At 38.3% G+C, this 24,540-nt stretch overlaps 1 protein-coding gene across 4 annotated transcripts in view; it reads left to right on the top strand.

Moving 5' to 3' along the window:
* The window catches only part of LOC132904651 (protein couch potato-like), a 197,421-nt gene that overhangs the window by 156,233 nt on the left and 16,648 nt on the right, over positions 1–24,540 (top strand). For 2 of the 4 annotated variants that reach the window (XM_060955335.1, XM_060955334.1), the window contains exons 6-8: positions 3,174–3,307; positions 9,393–9,601; positions 17,045–17,249. In XM_060955335.1, the coding sequence (XP_060811318.1) occupies positions 3,174–3,307; positions 9,393–9,601; positions 17,045–17,249 (548 nt within the window). The remainder of the gene's footprint in view (positions 1–3,173; positions 3,308–9,392; positions 9,602–17,044; positions 17,250–24,540) is intronic. The other 2 variants (XM_060955336.1, XM_060955337.1) reach the window with 2 other exon arrangements.

The raw sequence follows: 24,540 nt of genomic DNA, 5'->3' as shown, positions 1-24,540 counted from the left end.
ATCCTCCTTACGTTACGTGACAGGTCTTTATGCTTTTTTCTTACTTAGAGCGTTTGGAAATAAGCATCTTGAATATAAGAATGGCAGATTTGTGGTTTTTCAGCCGATGAATTAACCTTAACGTTAGTTGGTACGCGAGACAGCGATAGGTAAATACGATGTATTCCAGAAGTCAAAGCGAAAGTAGGGATTACGATAAATAAATAAAAGAATCAATTGAGTTAATTAATTTCTAGTTCGTTAATTTCGAGTACATCGATTTCGTATCGTTTGATAGCACTTCCACGCGACCACAAAATTTTAATACCACGAAATTGAAACGTAGAACCTGATAAAAAGAACGTTCCGTTGGAGAATAAGATAAACTTTCGAGTTACGAAAACAATAGAGAAATTCGCATATGCGTGTACTCGTACCACTTTTTCACGGAATCTTTCGATTGTTAAAACAATTAAAAAGCAAGAGATTAGAAAGAGTGAAAATGTATAGTTTCCGAGGTTATGAACTAAAAAGTTCGAAGGAGAATGTGATACGAATATGAAAATCTTTAAATCCTGGCAACGATATAACGCGTATACTTGTACCTCTCTCTCTCCCGAGATCCTTTAATCGTTTATAAAAGTCGTCTATGAAAGAAGTTGGGACTAACATTACCAAGAAATCGATCGCTGGCATCCTGCTTGTTTAACGATTAAAATACTCTTTTATCAATTTCTATCAAAGTTATTTGTTCAACGATAGCTATGCTACTTTCTATATCGTAAGAAGACAAATAAATTTTTAATAAAACAGAGAAGATCGCATAGCGTCAGCGAGTCGTCAGAGACGCGTAATTATTATTCGTTAGGATATAAAATTTATCTCCCGTGATTTTCGCATCGCATCCACTCGAGATGATCGCGCGATCGCTTTAAATTGCTATTATTATTATTATTATCGTTAATTACGCTGTTCGTTATGTCACGATAACATGACATACAATCGCGTGAAGTGTTTGTTACATGAAAAATTCGAATAAAATTGAAATTGAAAGACACGCGTGGTACGATAGTCGGTTCTTCGCCAACTGGTAGTTCGAGTATATTTTATGAACATTTCGTGTCTCGAGTCAGGACTTGGTCAGACAAACGTACGAATTCGTCGAATACTTTTTCAAATCAGCGTGATAGGAGTACGAAACGTTATACGTTCCACTAAAACAAAATTCCTGACTCGATAAGAAATTCAAATAGCATTCGTTTTATTATTATTACTTTCTCGCGTAACATTTTTCTGATATAACAAACGATTTACGAATGAAACTTCGGGCGAACGAGCTAGGTGAATCGATGCCATTCCCAAAACAAAATGTAGCAAAACTCGACGATTGGTATTCGGTACGGTTAATCACCGTTTCTAAATCTTTCCCGACTCGTGATTCCAAGAAATTCATATTTCTTGCCTACCAGTGATTACGTTCGATGATCGTATCGTTTTATTACTATACAATCTACTAATAATCTTGATATTTATAGCGGCGTAGAAACTTACGACCGATCTAATTGCGCGTCGTACAAATATGTAGACAAGAAGAAAGTACGTGGGAAGAAATATTAAGTAAAACATAGTATAATGACAGTAATGGCATTTACGAATATAAAGGTAAAATTATCAACGTGATTTCTTATTTCTCCCCTTTTCTTTTCTTTTCTTTTCTTTTTTAATTAACGACGAACGATTACACTCCACTACGTACACGATCGTACTGTGTCACGTTGTCCATTAGATACGTATGCGAATAGGAATGTTTTGATCGGCTACAATTGTTTCGCGATAATGATTCGAATTGCGTATAGCATAGTGGTACTTTGATTGATTTGCAATTCAAAGGTTTTCATTCAACTAGAGAGCATTGGTTAACATGGTCGTGGAATAATGTGCTTATCGATCGAGCAAAAAGGTAATTGCCTAGTTTTCTAAATTTGATCATCTTTCGCGAGAATTAACGTGAAATTTATCGGTTTGAAATTTTAAGCAAAAGTATTTGATAAAATTATTAATTAATGCAATTTTTAATTATTCATCGATGTGACTCTTCGTACAATTCGATTCAATTCCAAATTCGAGATGATGAAATTATCTCGATCAAATAATTAAACTAATTCTAAATTCGAAATGACGAAATTATCTCAAACTAGAATTAGTTTAATTATAACTTAAACGGTATTGTGAAAAACGTTCCTCGTAATATCGATTAGAAAAGTACGAAGAAATTAACGCGATGCACGTTTGTTCTAACGCGTTCCAACATGTTTGATCTGTACAAGACTATATAGATGGACTGTATGGATGGACAATACCTTAAACTACTCTTAAACAACGTAAGCCTGCGTCGAAACGATACAAATAGATCGATAAAGACTGGCAATCCTTTTGATCAAGAATAAACTACACGCCGAATAAATTACTCGTTGAACCGTGAACCATCGAGAAAAACACAATCAAGTAACATTTAACTGGATTTTAAAGGTTCCGAGGAAATATATTATCATCGAAATCGCGAGATATTATAATCGTATAACTTTACACAACGTTTCCAACTTTTTTACAATTGAAATCAAATTACATATAAATTATATTCGCGATTATAACGTCGCTCGTTCAAGCCAATTACTGTCATTAATAACGCGTCTCGTCGTCAATGGAAAAGTAATACTACCTCGTTTTTCCCTCCATTTCTACTTAAAATCCATACTTCTCTATAAAATTTGATTGCACGATGTATTTTTACATTAGACAACGTACATTTGCATATTTCTAGAAAAAGAAAAAATTCAAGATTTAGACGATCAGACTTTTCTATTACACGATCTGTTATAAATGAAAATTCTCCGTTCGGAATTTTCTATTTTCCTGTCGATCGTCGCTCACGATATTTTCCCGATTTTTCATCATCCGTATTACTTTTCCTCTGAATCTCTCACTTGCGTATATCTATCTGCGAGTTTCTACGCCGCTTCGTCGAAAGAAAGAGAAAAGACGAAACTCTGGCGAACATTAAGAAAATAACGAAGATAAAATATGTTTGTTGTATATACGTATTTGAATTATTTGAAAGGATGTTGTCGTCGATCGTTCCATTCGGAACGTTTAGTCGTCTAAGAGATGATTTCTAACTGTGTATTCTATTACAGACCTAGGGAGCCCATTCTTCCCTGGTGGTCCTGAATTGTGGCACCATCCACTGGCATACTCGACCGCTGGCGAATTACCCGGCACGCTGCAACACGCGACGCTGGTGCATCCGGCGTTACATCCTCAGGTCCCCGTACGTTCCTATCTTTGACTATCTGCAGACAAAGCTCTGGAGCCGCCGACGAGCGCCCCGATGCACGTTAGTGATACATGATCGTTATACTCGATTATTATACGATACATCTAGCAGGTAGACACGCACGCAGAGTGAACGCCAAGAACCAGCGTACCACGGCTCGACCTGGTTCCAACGACGGGGTAACGTGTTCGAATACGGTCCGTCTTATTTCCACGTCGTTCGGAACAACGTATTTTACGTATCGTAGATTAAATTCCGCAATTTCGATTCGTATTCCGTGCTAGAGGAAACACGTAACACGCACAGAATCGATTAAATGCAATTAACTAGATTTTAACGACCAACGCTTGTAACTCGATTCTATCGATTATCTTTATTTCCTTTCACGGTATCGTTCTCCGTATAGAATTCAAACAACGCGTAATCGATTCGTCTTACTTTATCTAACCACTAGCCAAGTTGGACGTATCGTTCGAAAACACAAGAAAAAAAAGTCTTAAAAACCGACGATAATTAGCTACGTTGGTGTTTGAAAGAACGCGACGACATCTAAAACGTAACAGAGTATTCGAACAAATTACCCCAAAAGTTACACACAAACTCATCCAACGACTCAAACCGAAATTATTCTACGTAGATATTGCACAAACCCTGCAAAGAGGACCTAGATGTTAAGAGGATCTAAATGTTAAAGACGGAAACACGACGTCTTTTTCAGCCTAAATGAAACGAAAGACGAATACGGCGAAAGAATCGCTCGTGCCGCTCGTTACTCGATCGTGAGCGTGACGATATCGATTTTAAGACCTCTAGACTTTCCAAGTAAAGCTCGCAGAAGTTAATTACGGCCGCGGGTTAATTATCACGACTATTAAATCCCGTCGTAAATAAGAAGAAATTATTTCTTCCTTTTATTCGTTCTCGTTTCTTTCTGCTTCCCGTTGTTTGTTTTCCGTGTATCGCGAAATTTTCAGGCAGGCACCGTGTCTGGCTGATTTCTCGACGGCAAGTAAGAACGATGCTGGTACAACCGGGTACGAATTGGGGAAACGGCCAGCACCTATTGATTTTTAATATCGCCTAGTTCTGTGCCAGGTTCACGCGGGTACCTATCACGCACCATCGCGAAACCGTATCGAACAGCTTTTCTTCGTCGGCTACCGTGACAACGTGGAAAAATATCAGTCAAAAACATCAACAACAACAACAACAACAACAACAACAACGGCAAATATATGGTTTTGACTGATAGAACGAAAAATTCGTCCGATCGAGAAATGTTTGTCCGTAGCGAAAAAAAAACTAGGGAAAAAAGAATTTGAAAGTGGAGTGACTGTGCCCCTGGTCAAAATAAATTAAAGGTCGTTGAAAACGTTTTAAGCGGGCAACGATTGTTCGGTGGACCGTCGTGTATCGTGGCGATTTTTATTTCGACTTGTTTTTTTCTTTTGTTTTTTAAACAGAATCGAAAATAGGCCGGTTCCGCGTATCGAAATAAATCAAACGATGAAAGCAGGTTTGATTAAAGAGAAAAAAGGTTTTTCGAACGAGATGCTTCGAGATACGTTCGTTTCCATGTAACGAAAATCGCAAACAGTATACGGCGTTAGTGGCGGAAACGTATGGAAACGAGTGGAGATAACTTTGATTTGTTATCTCTTATGCCCCTTTTTCCTTTCTTTCCTCTTAGTTGTTGAAGATCGAAGATCGAAGAGATCGATCAACGGTTAACGATTGATTCGATTGAAACAAGTGATTAGCAATCGAGGAATTTGTATTATATGTGGAATACATTGAGTAATTTGAAATCGTATTTCAAAAACAGTTGATAATTTAATCGTTTGAAAGATAAGGGCAATTTTTAAGTCCGATATCGTTACTTTACGACGTCTAAATATTTTGTCGGTGGCAACTAAAACTAGAGCGTCATTGTTTATTAACCACCTAAATAACTGAATATTGATTTTCTCGTTAAATAAATAAAACTGTTTCTTTTGCTCTTCGTTGGACGTTGCAAATGTGAAAGTCGGCTATCTTATACCACCGTCGTATTTCGTTATTTAATGGAAGTTTTGCGTTTGATATCGAACGTGGGTCGAGTCAATGACGCGCCCATGCAGCACACAACCTGATAATTGACAAATCTGCTATAGTTTCGATCGACTAATTGCGAAATAATTGCACGCGAAAAAAAGTTTTTCCATTAAAGCATCCAACGGAAACATCGTATTTCCTATCCGATTTCACGATTATCAGTTCGATTATTTACTATCTAAACGATAGAGCGGATTTCAGTGAGATTGGCAACGTAATTAAAGAACTTCAAAGCGTAAAGGAAAGAAAGGGGATCGTATTAAAGAGACGGTGCTTGAAAACTGTTTAACTTTTCACTGAATTAATAAAGACGGGCGGTTGACGTTCAGTTTTATAGGCGGTAACATTAAACGAATAAATATTGACGTTTATTTAATTCTATAATACGAGAAAGAAGCATCTCGGTTTCGACCTGAAGCGGCCGTTTCAACCGCTTGTAAATACCACTATTTTCCTCGGTCGAAATAAAAATGTTCCACGGAATCCGCTTGACGTGATAATGAGGCGGAAGCTCGGCTAAATAGAGAATATTTCACTCGCGAACTTTTTGCATTCTGCTTTCAGAGGAGTTCCTATAGCGACTCGAGATTTTCCTAATTCCGTTTCTGTTCGTGACATCGTTGAAAAAAAAAAAGCTGGTCGAGGAAATTTGCATTAAAAAGAAAAATTCCTTTCGAATCGAAATATTGTTCGTTATTATCTGGAAATAAAAAAAATATACTTTCCTCCTCGACGAGTGTCCATTGAAAGAACTTCTTTGTATTCGTTGTTATCGTTGGGAAAAAAAAAACGCTGGAAAATATTTATGTAAAAATTCCTTTCCAAGCGGAAACTATTCATCGCGGTTTATCGATACAAATACTCTCGTCTTCGATAAGTCTCTATTCAAAATCCTTCTTCCTTTGATTTATTTTACGATAATAACGTTCGCCGTGATGTTAAAACACCCTCCAAGATATTTGTATAATAATTTGAGTCGAGGTGGACGCTATTCATCGCGATTTACGAATAAAGATACTTTCATTTTTGATAAGTTTCGTACCGTGGACAAAATTATCATTATTTAGAAATAAAAGTACTTTTTGTTCGGAATTTCACGTTTTGGTTGGCAATATGTTTCGGCGTAAAGAAAATCGAGGCAGGTCGAGCAGTCGATTTTGCAACGCTCGACGAAAGAAAACGCAGCAACGGTGCAGCAATACAGGATTTCCGAAACAAGTAGCGCAATACATAATTACACGGGCATTATGGTAACAACGATATGTTACGACGTGAAATTGCGAATTGATTGCGCGACACGGTACGCTCTAGCAACAATTTCTGCGGCACGTCCTGCTCGAATCGAAATATCTCAAGCATTTTTTGCATAATACGCATTGTAGTCCTGCACTAAAATTCGAGAATAACTGCCTGAAGAATTTGGATCGGTCGAATTATCCTAATAAACTGTTCCAGTAATCGTGTACATTGCAAGTATCTCTGCGATTTTTAATCTCCCATAAACGGGTAAAGATCCACCGTCGTCTCTGCCTCGAGTAAGGAAATAACCAGATAGTTTCGAATAGTATCTTTTACAAGCGATAGCTTTTCGGAAAATAATTGGACTTGAAATTACAAAGTGGTTATGGACTCGCGCGTTTCCGAATAAAAAGTAATCCGGCTGACCGCCGAGATTATTTCTCGGTTATTCGATCGTTAATCTCGAAGCCGCTTCTTGTAACGTTGCTGCAAATTATGCCGCATTCGTATTTAACACGGTTCTTGCGTTAATTAATCCACGCTCGGTAACTCGGTCATGGACTTTAGTTTCAGTGGTACAGGCCTGCGTTGTTTTGTCGATTACATCTGAATTGTACGTAAATCACCGAAGTATTAGGCGATATTAATGTCATTCGTCATTTATACGTAAGTACACTGTGTTAACGCGTCAAAGATTTTTCTTGAAAAAGAAAATATTATAAGAAACGTGAGATAGAAATTTAAAGAAGAAAGAAAGTAAAAATAGACTTGGTTCGTTTTTCTGGACGTTTAGATAAGTGGACGAGTAGACATGTTTAAATAAGGCATGAAACGCGAGCTCGTGAACGCCTCTGTTACTTTTGAGAATATGAAAACGCGAAACTCGAGCAATCAACTATGTACTTTGACATTTTTTTGAAATCAAGTTATACGGTCATTCTTGCGTTCTTAAGATTGTTAACTGCGATTAACCTTTTCTAATTGATTTAGACGTGACCTAAATATGGTTCGAACATAACTGAGATCTGAACGAAGAACGCAAAACGTATAATACTACGATCGATATAGCGTCACTGGAAATTCCACTACTTTAAAATCAAAATGGAAAATATAACTCATTCTGTATGGAAATTATCTTATCCCTTTGTACGGAATAAATAGTTGCCCTTAGTTTCCTAGGAAATTTTTCTGTCATTTCCAAACGTGCCAAACAACGTCTTTAATCTCTGATCTCTAACAAATTTTCGTATCTTTCAACTAAATATCTAATTACCGATACCGTTTCACAATTACCGATAATGTCATAATACGCTCTATCAACGAAAGAAGTTTGCACGCAACTATTCTTGCGAGAGATTTGTCTCAGCCACTGCAAATATCGTAACGGGTACTTTGTACTTTATATATTTTTGAACATCACGCGTACTTTGTCCTACGTCCTTAAATTCCACAAAAATGTATAGACATTCGTGATCTAACGATAAGTCGGTATAAGTACGGTAGAACTGCATTTATTGCAACGAATTTTTAATTAATGCCTGATTAATCATCCGTCGATCCGAACGCGAGTTTCAGTTGCTCGAACGAAAAATGCTTGGTTGCGTGAAAAATTAACGAACTGCTATTGTACAAACCGTTTATCCCCCAAGAAAATTCAGGTAAATGGAATTCTACCGTGCAGGAATTTAGTATTCAATAAATATAAATAGGAAGCTAGCTACTACTGTAAAACCGAGTCTATTTCTTAGCAACAACGCCAAAATGGAGATCGTTACATACAGAGTGTCTAATCCAACTCTTAATTATTCTTCCATTTGCGACGATACAAGAGAATGAAATGTAAACTTTCAAATTCGATAAAGCGACACAGGGAATCATCTAAACTACTTTGGATGTATTAAAAAATTGCAATCTCGCGTTTCGGCAATGCCGTATCGATGGTAGCGTTATGAGCGATTATGACAAGTCCCTGCGGTCTACATTGGTAACGTTTGGTAACCTTAAATTTTAAAGTAAACGTATCGGTAACGGATAGCGCGAAAGACGCGAGTTTCCAGTGTTTTGAAAACACGCTGAATATGAAATAAAAATATGTAATAAAAAATTTAGGTTCGTTTCGAAATTCTAATGTCACCTTTATTTTAAGATCGTCGAGCATCGAATATATAAAAGCGCAGTATGTCCTCGATACTACGCGACTCCTTTCTGAAACATACTTAGTATCGTCGCAAACAGGAGAGTAATTAAACCGTTAAAGACCAAACATTAGTCCATCGTAATTTATAAATACTTTATAATTTCATAAAATTTTAGAGTCTAAATGGAAGCGATGTAAAAGATATTAGTCGAATTCTCTGGAATTCCCTCTCGGATGCAGGATATTAAAAGACAAAAAATTCGACGATGCAAATTAATTGGAAAAAATAATTTGATAAAATGTAGCGTTGCAACGTTGGTCATTGGTCATTGAATGGGACACGCTGTAATATATAAATCGAAGTACCTGTACATAAAGACATATACAGAGAAAGAACCTAATAGTATATAAATATAAGGGGCGAAACGATAAAATTATAAAGTACTGATAACAAAGATACGAGTAAATATAATGTGCGCGAAAACGTGAATATTCTCAAATAACAGAGTCGTTCACCGAGCCAGAGCTACACACGAATGCCCAACATCGAGTTGAATCGAGTCGAAGATCGCGAATAACGCTGAAAAATTTGTGTTTTTCTTTTTCCAGGCGCCCATGTCTCTGCCGCATCCTACGACGCTGACGTCGATACACGCGTCGCTGCCCCATTTCCTACCTTCGCCGGCACTGGCATCGCCGGTAGGTTCACCCTCGTCCCAGCCGAACATAGCAGTGAGCAACGCGCCCTGTTCCACCTTGTTCGTGGCGAACCTCGGCCAGTTCGTGTCCGAGCACGAGCTCAAGGACATCTTCAGCAGGTTAGAAATACGCACCATCGTTCGTAACCCCTTTATCTCGATCTTTACAGCTATCGAACCGATCAAAAATTGTCCGTTCGACTCTTTTTATTATGCGTCGAGCGTCGCGTGCTGTGCATACACGCGTACCTCTGTCTCCGTATATTTCCCGAGGCTTTAGAAAGTTTCGTGAAATTCAACCGCGAGACAGACTCGCGGTCGCTGTTTATAAGAATAGCAAACAGACTCGAAGGACTCCAAATTGTGCGCGGGGTATGTGTTGCGCAGATATCGACAAGTTTGGACATGAGATGGGTAGTGTCCGAATTGCAAAACCAAACCAGCGAAGATTTAGGGTTATCGATCGAGAGAGTTAAAAGATTGAAATTTATATAAATAGATAGAAATGTACAGATAGGTAGGTTTACAGATAGTTGAGTTGAAATTTATTGATTGAGATAGTAGATAAAATATATAATTGGTTAGAGGATCGGGGATAAGTAAATAATTGATTTGGCTTGTAAATGAAATTGTAGGGTGTGCAGATTTAGAATAAATAATTATAGGCAAATTCATCCAGTGAGATTATAGATAAAATAATTGGTCGAATGATCGGAAATAAATAATTCATTTGGATTATAAATGAAATTGTGGGTTATGTAGATTTAGAAAAGTATGAGATTTTAATTGTCCATATTATCTTGTTACAGAAAAAACTTGTTACGAGAGTTCTAATAGTTTTAAGTTTCTCGGCTCGTCTAGATTACGCCTAAATGATCGATACTCTAAGCGAATAAAATAATCTCTAAAAAGAAGAGGTAATATCAAATCACCGGAATATTTCATATTTACGATCGATGCTCAAGATATAATTTCTTACTATACAAATATACCTGATTTTCAAACTACGTTATCTTTCCTATAGAGTGGAATAATAAACATTTATCAAAGTAGATTGCAAATTATTCTACCTGACGTGGTATTTAATATTAAAAATCTTTTACACGATACTATAATTTTCAACATTTTTAGCGTAGAAATATTACTACCAACTTTGTGGTCAATAATAATTCCATAGAAATTTTTGTAGTTAGAAAAATAAAAAAATTCCTACGCTGATATAATTCTACGGTACATCTACAAATTTTACGAATTTAGCATCCCGGCAAGGTAACGTCCATCTTCGATCGCGAACGATTTCAGGAGAAAAGCTCGGACGCGCCTAAAATTTTTGTTTATACGAACGGTCTTCCGAATTTAATCAGGTAGAAGAAACTTGTACCGGTAACGAAAACAAGAACAGAAAAAGTCCAACAATAGCTGGTGGAAGTCGCGTAGATTAAAATAATGACTTCTCGAACAAATTCCTCCTCGAAAAACGAAATCAGAGACGCGGTCCGCTAAAATTGACTCTACGCCACGTGCGCTAATTGACACGCGAGACTTTTATCGCGACACGCGTTACACCTCGTAAATTACGTTTCAAGAACGCGTGGTTGGGGCAGACAGAATTAAATATACAATTTCACAACTTCGAATATAATAATTCTCACGCCAGACCATCCGCGGATGTAGAAAACTTTATAACTCGAATTTAGATAATCATTTTGTAGAAAAAGATGAATTAAAATTGTACGAAACGTTCGTAGAAAGTGTGATTATATTTTATAAGAAGCTTCGATTAGAAAACATCGATTTCGTCTTTAAAACTTGGTGCGGTTGACTTTAGATTCGAGAAATTTGTAATCGTAGATTTAATAACGTATGTAAATAAGAATCTCATTTTTATTATTTCAAGCTTAGATATTGTATTAAATATAATCGTGTGCTACACGCGCGACGATATAACGTTTATAAAATACAAAATAAATCGAAGTTGAAAGATGAAAGAAAGATCGAGGCGATAGAAGGATAAAAAAGATATCGATTCATACTTGGAAAAATTATTATTCTAGCTATTATTCGAAAATTATTCGCAATATAGAGATCATGTATCTCGAGTGTTAAAAAGAAATAAATAAAATATTTAACACCCGTAGGAATATATCCAGCTTCGATCCAGCGTTATCCAGTGGTCTCTCTATCGTGCATAATCTCGAAAGCGTGCGACGAGATTTATTAGACCGAGTCAAATCAGTCAAACAACCACGCCATGCTTCGTTGATTTTCAAAGTCTTTCTGTTCAAAATAGAAGCTCCATAAACGACACGCTCATCCTACAATTTTAATTCGTATCTTTGCTTTCAAACTCGGCTGAAGATTAATTTTTTCAAGTTTACTAAAATTTTCAATCATTATGTCGAATATTCGGCGTGTATTGCGAAAAGAAACTTGGCAAGGGAAAAAATTAACGCTAGTCGTGAAATGTATTTCGATGTTCGACTTGTAGTTTTCTGTGTACAGTTCCATGTACGGATACGAGAGCAAATAGTCTCGAAGTATGTTATCTCCGGCGGACATTACGCTTCGCGGTCGCGTAGCAAATTATTTTTGCCTGCCCCGTCATGCGGAACCTTCCCACGACACCGAGTACACGCGTTCGACCGCGTGTTAGATCGCGACTGCTTGCATCCGGGAAATTCTTTCGATATTTCTCCGGTAAACAATCAACGTCATTTAGGATTATCGATGATTCGTTAGTCGCCATAATTTCTATTTAGGGATGACGGAAAGAAATTTATAGAAATTTCGTAGTACGATCGTAGTAAAAATATTTCGAACGGACGTCGAACGACGCATCTGGCGCATCATCGGCTTCGAATGGGTTAACGGGAAACAAACTAATACCAAGTTTCTCTGCGAGAAACAATCGGATTAACGAAAATCTCGCCAAACGGAGAAGCGTAAACATCGTCCGAACGTATGCAAACGCGTTTAATCAACTCGTGCAGCTATTTGCGAATTCATACGCGCAAACCGGAGATTCGCGGATATAACGAGATTCTGCGTGTTAATTATGCAAAACGCGAAGGCAGGGCTCTTCTTATCTTTCTCGCTCTTTTCCTTCCACGTAGCGCGTTTGACCTCGATAAACCGCTCAATTTCGCTCGTTTCCGCCCGCGTTCTTTAACGATCGACGACTCGTTTCGGGTAGAAGGGAAGGCCGAAGAAGGGAAAACGAGAGAATCGATGTCGATTTAACCTCGGAGGAAGAAAGCATCGAGAAAGAAAAGCGAAAAAAAAACTGGCGCGCCGAGAGACGCGGTTCGACTCGCGATTTCTATGCTTGTCGGCTATTTCGGCGCCGATGCGAAAGAGGAAATCGATACGGAACACGTTGCGTCAGATACGGACGACTGACGTCATATCCAGTTCATTCATCGCGATACAAGAACCGTTGGCCCGCAGTTTCGCTTACACCGTGAATGGCGAGCTCGTTTCTCCTACAGGGGGATGACTCGACCCCGTTTACCCTTTAGCGATTTTAATTTCGAACCGGACGTCTCGTACGTCGATCGACTTCTATTTTCTTCCTTTTCGAGTTTCGGTATTTTCATTGCGTATTACTCTCTTTGTCGACCCTATGAATAAGTTCTCGCGACCTTTTACGAAAATATATTTACTACGAGAAAAAAAACGCTTTAGTGGCTTTAACCCTTTAAATACGACTGTCGTCGATAGACGAGAAAACGAAAATTTCGTGAAACACGTCTGTCGTTGGCGAGCGACGTCGCGTATCGATAATTGCATTGAATTTGCCATCTTTTTGCGTTTCGAGGGAACGATTTATAAAAACGTACTCATACTCGAAGGATTAATCGAAGCGTGTTCCATTGAAATCTATCACTTTTTGCCATCTCTCGGATAACGTATGAATATCGCGGTGAAAAGATCGTTTTATCCTTTCAACGAATACGATGATAAAGACATCGACCCATTTTCCTGACCGCGGGAACTTATTTACTGGTTGTTTTATCGCGAAATACGTGACCTTTTATTTATATTTTATTTAGTTCGTTTCTAATTTGTTTCTTGGTACAGGTGTTATTTATATAAGTATTTACGCTTAATTATGCTATGTAATTCTCATTACTAATTATTACCAATTTCACGTTACTAATTTTAGCTTTGTTACAAAATTTCGATTTTATAAAAGAAAAGCTTGCTTTCATTAGAATGGTAATTAAAATTTAAGCCTTCGGTTATGGCAACCTCTCGAGGATTACAAGTTGGGGAACTCTGTCACACACGGGGGAAGGAAACTGCGTTTCAGGTGTATCCACAATTTGTTATATAAATTGACTTAGATTTTTAAAAGATTTTGGTATTAAGGTGTAATTTTTTGTGCACATTTGTTCGTTATATAATTTGATTAATCGATATAGTTTAATCGTTAGATTCTTTCTTTCGATGCCTCGTACACAGTGACTACAAAAAGCATTTGCACGCCATTATTTATCGTAGTATTTGCACACTAATCGATTAAATCCAAAAACATAAAGTTTCGTATCACTTGGCGACGATTCGTACAAAACTAAAAAACGTACAAGCTAATAAAAATCGCTTGGTTAGAAAATAGAGATATGCGCAAACATTTTTTGCAGTCACTCTATGTGACAAATTTGTTTTAGTTCAGCGATCCCCAAAAGTTTAATCAAATCGATTCGATTTAGCTCCAATAAATAAATAATACATATACGAAGTTTCTATAGAGATACCGCGCTTACTGATCTCCCTTAAAATAAAACAGAGATTTATCGTATCTGCAGCTCCATAGAGAATCGCAAGATGGTAAATTAAAGATCAAACATTAATTATCATCATAGTCGAAATTGTGGAATTTTTACGAGAACATCCAGGCCATAGTGCGGTGAACTGGAAATGACAAATCTACCATACTCCATGCTCTACCATGCTCTGGAAACAATTACGCGACTAGAAATTTAAGAGAGCGATATAGGTCAGCGCCGAATCAGCCGTATTTCCTCTCTTTCTCTCTCTCTCTCTCTCTCTCTCTCTCTCTCTCTCTCTCTCTCTATCTATCTATCTATCTATCTATCTCTCCGTACGATACACGCGTTTTAACGCGTCCTTAGCCCTCTAAAGGGGTTCTTTTATGAGAGGGAAAAGATTTGTTTATGGATAATTTGATGCTAGCGTAATATATCGATAAAATACCACGGTATAACACAGTAAGCGAGTAAAATGAAATTTTAAACGAAGTAGACACGTGGTTGTGTAACTTGTAAGTTACATTGGTATTACAGGGGGTTAACATTCACGGTTGAACGTTTTAACCGGCTTTCCATTTCGTCTGTACATATATGTATATCAACGCTAAAACTACCATTGATCAGTGTATGAAACTCGTACTAAGAAAATCAAAAGGAAAAAAAGTAATCTTCGACCGCAGACAAATTACGGGAAAGCAATCACAGGTAACAAAATTACAGAACCAAATCGCGGAAAATCCCAAAAAATTTCTGTGACAGAAAATTCTTTAAAATTCTGTTAGAGCTTTTCTTTCAAATTGCATTAGAGAATTCTATAAAATTGAAATTTATTTCAAATTCTGCGAAACTCGATATTTTTATTAAATACTATGGTTCGCTTATTTTGACTGTTGGTAGTTTTAGCGTTTAAATACGATTGCAAACGTATCTAAAAGAGAGCTTCTTGAAACCGGATTAACAGCACTGCCTCCAAGAAACGTACATCACTGACATTCGCTGATTCATTTTTTGCCACCAGTCGTAGCTCGTAGCCGTAAGACGCACCTGTGCTAGTACCCGTAACCACGTATCGAGATATTTAGTGGCATTGATCGACACACTCTGATATACGCATACACGTATACGCAGCCAACGCACACGGTGATCGCATCGCAAAACAGCGAACGAGCATCGCGAGCACGAAAAGACAACGAGACTCTGACTCCTGCTCCATACATGCGTTATTTAATATTTGGATATTTCTATCGTTCCAGTAATATCGTGTGTATTAATTTGTTTTATAGAAGTTTCGTATAAGTTGTTCATTTTTTTCTACTTTGTCTGTTTTTAAAGCAAGATAAAGTTTCTATTTTCTCAGGTTTTATAAATTATTTGAAATTTAAAATTTAAGAGGACGATAATTTGTACGTGTGTAATTAAATATACGCGCACGATAAATTCAATACAGGTGTATTGAATTCATGAAACTTTTGCACGAATGAGATACACACAAATAGGTATGTTAATAAATGTACGTTTGAATAAATATGAATCAGAGATGCTTAATTTCCATAAAATAAATACTCGTATATCAAGGACGTAGGTTTTTAATTCTCCAATACGTACAGAACTTTGATACGTACAAGTTTACAGTGTCAAATCGAAACCACGTTTACCATTCGCTACAAATACGAACTTTTTAACGCAAATATCAAATATTTGCTCGAAAATGCTAACACTTTAATCAGAATATATTTATCACGCCATTTATCGCATATCCTAACGCGCGTTTCAATATTAGGTTGGCAACTAAGCGATTGAACTTGAGGATTTTGTCATTACCACCTAATGACAAAATTCGCAATCACTTAGTTGCCAACCGAATACGTTCGAATGGTACAACGAATGCGGCGTATTCGAGCAATATTTGCAAATAGCAAATAATATCCTTAATAGAAATATCGCATGTATGGTGCCAATGTTGAAACGATCTTCGATCGCGAGACGATTCGCCGGTTTCTTTCCATCAGAGGTGCAAAAAGAAAGCAACGAAAGTATCTATCGACAAGTGCACCATAATGGACGCGTGCCGTAATTGGAAGAATCGAAATTTACCGTGGTTAACGCGGTGCCTGGTGGAATCGCGGTAAATCAAGCGTAATCGATATCGATACTTCCGTTAATGGCGTCGTAACCAGCCGATCGGTCCGGCTGGGATATAAATTCCTCGGTAATCGGTCTTCATACACGCCAAACGGATCTAAATCTTACCAAGAACGATGTAGTATGACGAATCGATGAGCCTGTTCCGCTAACGTTCAAGCTGAATTTCGTCGATTAGATTTACACTTTGTCTTTGATCGTTCTTAATAAAGTTATCGTTAAATGTTTCCCGCGTTATTAAAAATATATTAAAAATTGGCGTGTTTTAGTTTCTTCGCAAATCCTAAAACAGAATGTTCGACCGATCAAACACAATACCGGGTACGATATAGTAACCACGATTCTTCCTGTATCTAGTCCTTACTAATCCTTCTTTCGTCTCTAACCATCGAAACAATCTCTAGCAAAGGAGATCACCTTTCGAAGACTTCAAAGAAAATTGCATCGAAATATGTCACGATGTCTCGTTCCACGCTGTTCGATCAGCGTCACCGCAGTTTCTCGACATGGCAATAACATGGAAATGGACAAACGAACACGCGCGTAAACACACAGACACACACACAGAGGCCCTTCTCTTTTTGACCAGAGTACCGTCTGTCATAACTAACTAGAGCACGTATTGTACGCTTCTCTTATTTATGCACAGTTTTCCTGGTTTCTCCCGGCTTCGTATGCACACGAAGGGAGGGTCGCCAGTGGCCTTTGTCGAATACCAAGACGTTCGCTACGCGGCCCAGGCGATGGCCACTCTCCAAGGATCCTTTCTCCTCTCCTCCGACCGGGGAGCAATACGAATCGAATATGCAAAGTCAAAAATGGCCGAGGTGGGCTTTACAAATCTCTGGATCGAAGTAGGTTTCATTTTATGCTACGCTAGCCGCTACAGACATCCTGTATACATCCCGACGAAAACGCAGCGACCCTGTGCGACACATCCTTTACGTTATCTCGATTCTTATCTCGATTTTTGTCAAGATATTTCCCCTATCTCCACTCCTTGTCTCGTTGATCAACCACACCCTTGCGATCATCGCGAATATTCTCTTGCATTTTCTCTTTCGTTCTTATCCCATTATTTTCCTTTTCGTCCTTGCGATTTCCGACCGGAGGCTAGGCATCGGGAATTTCTTTATGGGCCATCGATGTCCCTTCGGTCGATCCTCGTCTGTCACTCGATACCGTTTCGTTCTCCTCGCTCCCTCGCAGCACCACTTTTCTTTTTTACGATCTCGTTTTACCATTCGATCCATCAACGAAGAACCATCGAAGATTCCAATGAAACTGCACGAAGCACAGATCTGCGTTTTCGTTGCCGGACACCGTAGTGTTACCGTGGGGAGTTGGACGAAATGCCTCTGAAAAGAACGAGGATCTTGTCGCTACTTTTGCTCCCTCTCCCCTTTTATAAAGTAGGAACCATCGAGACAGGCTTGACCGGATGTGTCACTATTGCCTCCATTTGCTCTCCTGTCACGCATTTTACGGTGACCTGGTAATCATGGCAGAATTGGAAACGGGATAGTTTTTTGCGCAAAAGGAAGTTTAAGAGCACAGAGTAAATTTCCCGCGCCGTAGCGCTTTGGTTCTTGAGAGTAAAGGCAGTCGTCGTATCGTAGACGGAAGTGAGTTTCCCTTGTCTTTTCTCTTTTCTGTGTTTATCTCTCCTTACGCGCTCCTTCGTTCTAATTAAATACAGAAATAATTCTCCGTATGAAGCGACTCACGAAAGTATTTCGACGCTTATCACGGAGAACTTCGATACGTATATCGTGCTATGTATAAGACGTTTTAGACTTTCGTTAACGTTGTAACAAGACGCGACTATCGTGATCGCATTGGTAAATTTTTTAATCGATCTGGCAATGTACGTGGAAGTTACAAACTATTTACCCTAAACATGTATATTCGACAAAAAAATTAATACACATCACGACCAAACATCTTAAACGCGTCAGATGAATATCGAGGCTCGTCAACGTGATGCATAATTGACCGTTTAAATAGTTTTGTAGTCTCTGTGAGATGTATTCTAAAGAGTATTAAATATCGTGTACTTTCAGATTTCCTTCAAAACTTACCGATATAATTGTAGTAATCGCGTGTCATTCTAATGAAATTTCAAAATGTTTTACATAACACACGCGATATACGTTCAAAGGTATCTACAAGCGTCTCGGCGCTTCCCGTGTTAAAACCTATTCTAGAAGATTATCTTTCTCGAAGACACCTGCTATTCGAGACGCGATAAAAATGTAATAAAAATGTACTCTGTTCTCTTCGATCACCTTCTTCCACGTGGAATCGTCCCTTTCCAGATGATGCCATTTCAGTGTCAACCCGTACATCGATAGCATAACAGCACGTAATGACATTTGTAAATATTTGTCCACTTTCCCGATAATTCTCAGGGGCATTTTACCACAGCTCCCTACAGTACAGTGGCCTCAGCGATATACTCGCGATCAATTAGCTCGCAGTTCGATTTCGATCGATCTTTAGATAACTTTGTCGGTAAGACACGTCGCACGGTGTCTCCTGGCAGTAGAAAACGCGCGACGATCGATCGGCCGTAATTCCCTCGATCACGATCGATGGCTGGACGCATCGTGAGCTAGCTGAGTCCACTAGTATCGCCAATTGCCAATTATTATTTGCCGCTAATCGCCTATGGATCGTGCACGAATTGCCGATCTCTAACTTTTTCTTCCACATTCTGCTTTTTGTTCTTTCCTTTGTTTCTTCTTTTTCTTCTTTACTCTGTCTCTCTCGACTCTGTTCGACGTTTGCTCTTCGAGGTTATTGGATCGTCTCTACGCTGATTCGTTTGTCGTATCCTTGGTTTTGTTCCTTTCTTACGTTGCCGTTTTTACTTGGAAGATTTTAATCCACCTATTCGACATACTGATACAACGCGCGGTACTTTTTCACTTGTAACTTTTACTATATACTTTGAACGTTTTAAGTTTTTTAAGTCTAAGAACGTTCGATCCTTCGGACTATTTCATTGATCGAAGAAACTTATTCTGTTTCGATGAGAATATCTTATAGCGATTCTACGTGGCCTTCAATGATTTTGCATGATTTATATGGATACATAGTTTCAGAATTAATCGTATACATACTTGGAATAAAGCCGAAAATGTAACGCTGTTTATAAAATAGTATTATAACGGTACTATTGTATTAATTACATCATAGTAGCGTTACTCTATAAACAGTATTGCGATAATGCTAAATACAATACTATTTAAAGAAACTTGAAAATAGTATTATATTAAAAAGCAAAAATACAAAGATCATCTTCTGATAAGATATTTTATTCAAAACAGATTAAATTCAATTTTAATTATTTACTCAAACAGAAAATGGTTCGACACGTAATGACATGAGAGAGTTGTACTAGAAAACTCTATCATTTTCACGTCCTTCGTTTCCCGTTGTCGATTTTCGTTCCGGTTCTGCTCGGTCTTTCACTGTGTTGCTTGAGACGCATAGTATTTACTCGTTCATTTTTGCTCCGTCCTCTTGTCTGTTTTATATTCCTCTTTTTTTTTTTTTTTTGTATTTTCTTCCCTGAACGTGGTCTTTTGATATGCGACACCCTTGCACCGTATCCTGCCGCGCTTTTCGTAGAGATCTTGTTGCTGGAGATTCTCGGGGGAAGGTCGGATAACTGTGAAACGATGACTAATTGCAAAAGAATAACGAGACAGGTGAATTTTATTAACAAAAACTAAGAAAAATACACACGTACGATATGAATACACCTTTAGATTTTCTTGTAAAGTTATTGTAATTTTAAGATAGCCGTAAGATCGTGAAACATTTTTAATATGGATAAAGTTCGTTAGAACAGGACGACTTTAATGCTTTTAAACCTTCTTTAGGTACGAATATTTTCAGATTATCGCGATATTGCAATATATCCCTGTTATAAAGAAACAGCGACGGTATGGAATTTTATTACGAAAAATTGTGAAACACCTACGTGTGGAAATAAATAATTAACGTGAATATATATCCTTGTAATAGTAAGAAAGCAGGAAATTATTTAAATTCGTTCTAATATGAGAAAGAAATACATGTTAGAAAAAGATTTTTTAACATTGTTGTAAAAGTAACCAGCGTGAATATTTGATCGTTAAACGTCGTTCCACTTTGCTGGTACTAATTATTCAATCGTTATTTATCCTCGTAATCGTTATGGAAAAAATAAATACGAGAAATGTAAAGACCGCGTGTTTCGATTTGCATTCGTAAAGATAAATTCCTTGAGTAATCGAATCGAGGAAATCGGATCTACGAGTGGAATCGGTGATCGCAAAGAATCTACGCGTGGCACGCTTCTAAAGCAAAGTATCGTACATCATCGCGGTCTTACGATAAATTCTCGTATCATCGTGGAAGACGTATAGCATCCGGATTGCTCGCGATCTCTTTTCTGTTTTCTTTGCTCTCTACGACCCTAATTTAACAGCACTCACGACATAAAGATCGTTTATAACTCGAAACAAAAATATTAACCATTTTTCTTGCCAGTCGTACTTACAATTACTTACAGTACTTGATACTTGATATTTCTGATATTAATAAACATTTAGTTAGGAACAAACTTTATTTTGACAATTTGTACACGAACAATTCAACTCTATACGTGTTAGTCAATCACCCAAATTTGAGCGATATGATACTAGAATTAAAGAGAAAATGCTATATCAAAAATACGTCATCGTTGGAAACTCGTTGAACGAAATCTAAAGCATTCCTTTTAATTTCGCTAAATTGTATAAAATCGTTTCACCGTAAACTTCTAGATAACGCAAAATTACCCTGTAATTGTCTTAACCGGAGCTAGCTAACGTACAGCGTAATATACGAGAACTAGAACTAGAACGGCATCCAACTAACAATGCCAAAAATATAGGTCGCGGAAGCAACGCATCATCCTCGCGAAAATACGATTCGATCGAGCGAGACCAAGTCTCTTGTCTAAAAAAGCAGGCCAGTTTGCCCGACCTTCCCCTCGGTGAAATTAGGGAGATCGATAGAGAATCTGCTTGGGGGCTGGGCAACAACGTTGCAACGAAACGCGTCGTCGCTAATTCATCTCGCCTAAAACCGGAACGGAGACGCCTTCGAAGCGGCGCGACCAAGACGGACGTGGCTGCTGAAGGAATATCCGACGCGTTAGAACCGCTTTCTCGCTCCTTGTCTCTGTCTCCCTTGCTGTATACAGTCGGCGACAGAAATAAGTGGACAGACAGTCGAAGCAATAAGTGATAAAGTTCGATCGAACTGGTGCTAGCTTTATACAGGGTGAATCATAAATACATGTCCGTATTTCGAGAAGGTTGAATTTACACGTTGAAATAAGCAAAAAAACGTCTTATACCCTCAGACGATCAACGATATCGTCGATATTTCAAGGTTCTCAACGTCGTTGCGGTTCGTCGATAAATATTAACGATCATAATGCAGTGACGATATATATCGATCCATCTAGTCGAGCAAGTATCGACGATATATATGGACAGTCCGGAGGAACCCTTGGTTCTTCGTTAGTAGTGGCTGATTAATAAAGATATTCGAATTTTTCGCCTCGTTTCCTGCTTACGATAAGAACATTCTTTAATAGCACCTTATAATAGCAAACAGCAAAGACAAATCCATTAGGTTTCTGTTTCTGGGCTATTTAAAATCTATCGCGTATTCAACGTAAGCGAACAATGCGGGTAAACGATCTACGACAAACGATATAAAATGGATTTGAGAGTGTTCGATGAATACCTGACATTTTCGGGCGAGTACGACATTCGATGCAAAGGGAGCTCTACGCGTTGAAACATATCGCGATGCATCGACACCCAGGTTCCGCGATGCAATTTACGATATACGTAGATGCGTATCGCTATCAAAACCAACTCGTATCGATGCATGAATCAAGTTCTCAAATATAATTCCGTAGGAAATAAATTTCCTTTCGAAAGGAACCCCTGGGCAATCTTCGGGAAGGCTCCTAATTTATTTCGAGCCTTCAAGAAGGTTCGGGAATCGTCGAACTCTTCGATAATAGCAGTGAAATCGCGGTACTAAATTTTAAATCTTCGTAACTCTTTCCGGTGGTTAAGATCTTGGCGCCGCTGAACGCATCAACCTCTGCACTAACCGCGTCTCTCGTCGTTGTATTTTGTCTTTCGATTAAACGAACTTTATCCAACAGATGTCGAAGAGCAGAATCATCCGTACACAAATATTTCCTACGTAATGGCTTTTAGTTCTTTTAATGGCGCGTGTTTAGGAAATCGTCCATTTCTTTGTAATCTTCATCTTTGATAATCCACGTGCCTCTCGTCAATCAGAATAATATTAGAGTTGACATTTTGAAACACGCGTTTCGACGTTGGTATCGAGTCACTGACTGTGAAGGATCGGTAACGCGGAAGTAAATAGAAACTGATGCAGAATTCATGAAATCTAAGCGTCGGTGCGTGCATCGCAACATTCGCAACATGTTTCAACGTGTAGCGCGGGCTTTAAGTCAGACGGTAGCGCGTGTCGATGCGCAACGCATCGCTCGCAAACCGAGGTATGTAGGACATACGTATACTCGTAAGACATTTTTTACTTGCTTCGGTGTACACATTCGCCCATTGAAGTACGTACATGGATTTATGACTCACCCTCTGTATCTTCGTAGTAAATAAATTATCTAATAATTAAGCGAAACTAATAACAACATTTTTGCGTAAACAAACCGGATTTAACGAAACTCGATCGATAGCTACTTCCACTATGTCGTCCACTTATTTTTATACGCGGCCGTAAATCTCTGTCCGTCTCTGTCCTTTCTCCATGATTTCGACGCGAATTAAAAGCGACGCGACCGTCCTGTATCTTCTTTCGTTCCTTCCTCCACGACCAAGGATCCGCGAAAGCTGCCGTTGAAAAAGAAAGATGAAAAAAGAGAAAAAAGAGAGAGCTTTTCAGTCCGGATGCAGCCACGGCCTAACGAGGTACGTAGATTACTCAATGGCAAGGCGTCTCTTCTTCGTCAACCGTGGGAAGAGGCTCACGAGGGCGAAAAGGGATGAAATGTAGGTTGTCTCTTGCTTTCGTTCCGCGGGACAATGACGGATTCGTTAAAACGCGACGACCAACAGCTTCGTGGTGAATCGGTAAACTTGTCGCGCGACCTCTCGAAAACCGGATGTTCGACGAGCGTTTATTTCTGTTCGTTTTCGTAGCCGCGATCATAGCCGACTACGACCACTAACAGCCACAATTAACGGGTTTTCTTCGGTTTGTCGATTTCGCGATTGCCGATTCACACGTAAGGATACGAGCAAGCTTGTTTCACGGTAATCGAATTGTGCACGGTGCTTTGGAGAAAGGATCGGAAGTTTTTGAAAGAAAAGAGGCGATTCGCGAAGGACATTGATAAGGTGTTGCGACGAAGATGTTTTACACGCGTGATCGTAGGGCGGACAAATTTTGTAGTTACCTGTGGATACATCGTGATATGGGAAAACGAAGCAGAATTTTGTGGTTAAATTCTGAATAGAATTGATTACACGCGAATAGACGTAACGCTATGTAACATCGTATCAGCCACGTAAAGTGATTCTTTTTTTTTTTTTTTTTTCTGTAAACCTAGCACGATATAATATTCTTCTTTTTTAAGAAAATCGACTGAATTAACTGATTTTTGTTTTATTTTTTATCGTAGAATTTGTATTTCTACATAATTTCTGACTAAATTATTGAATTTATAACGTCTATTCGTAATCGAATATTTGAAATTACTGCATATGTATGCGTATTATATCGGTGACTTACATATTTCAATTTATAGCCTGCATATTTTCAATTGCATTCGCAAAGAGTTTGTACGGATGACAAAAGGATTTACTATAAGGAAAAGACGAATCTGTAAATTTTAAATGATCTTTCCCTTCGAATCGTTCCGCGTTTGTCTTACAAACCAGAAAATTAAAACGGAAACTAATAAACGTGTACGTACAAAACCTTATTCATAAAGAAACTTTCTATATGTACGTGCGTATGAAATTTCAAAATTCCACTTTTCAACGTGGATTCAACGTATATTTCGATAAAAAAGGGTACAAACTCGTACAAGCTTAA

The sequence above is a fragment of the Bombus pascuorum genome, chromosome 2, assembly GCF_905332965.1.
Source record: "Bombus pascuorum chromosome 2, iyBomPasc1.1, whole genome shotgun sequence".
Lineage (NCBI taxonomy): Eukaryota > Metazoa > Arthropoda > Insecta > Hymenoptera > Apidae > Bombus > Bombus pascuorum.
This window is presented reverse-complemented; position numbering and strand designations above follow the sequence as displayed.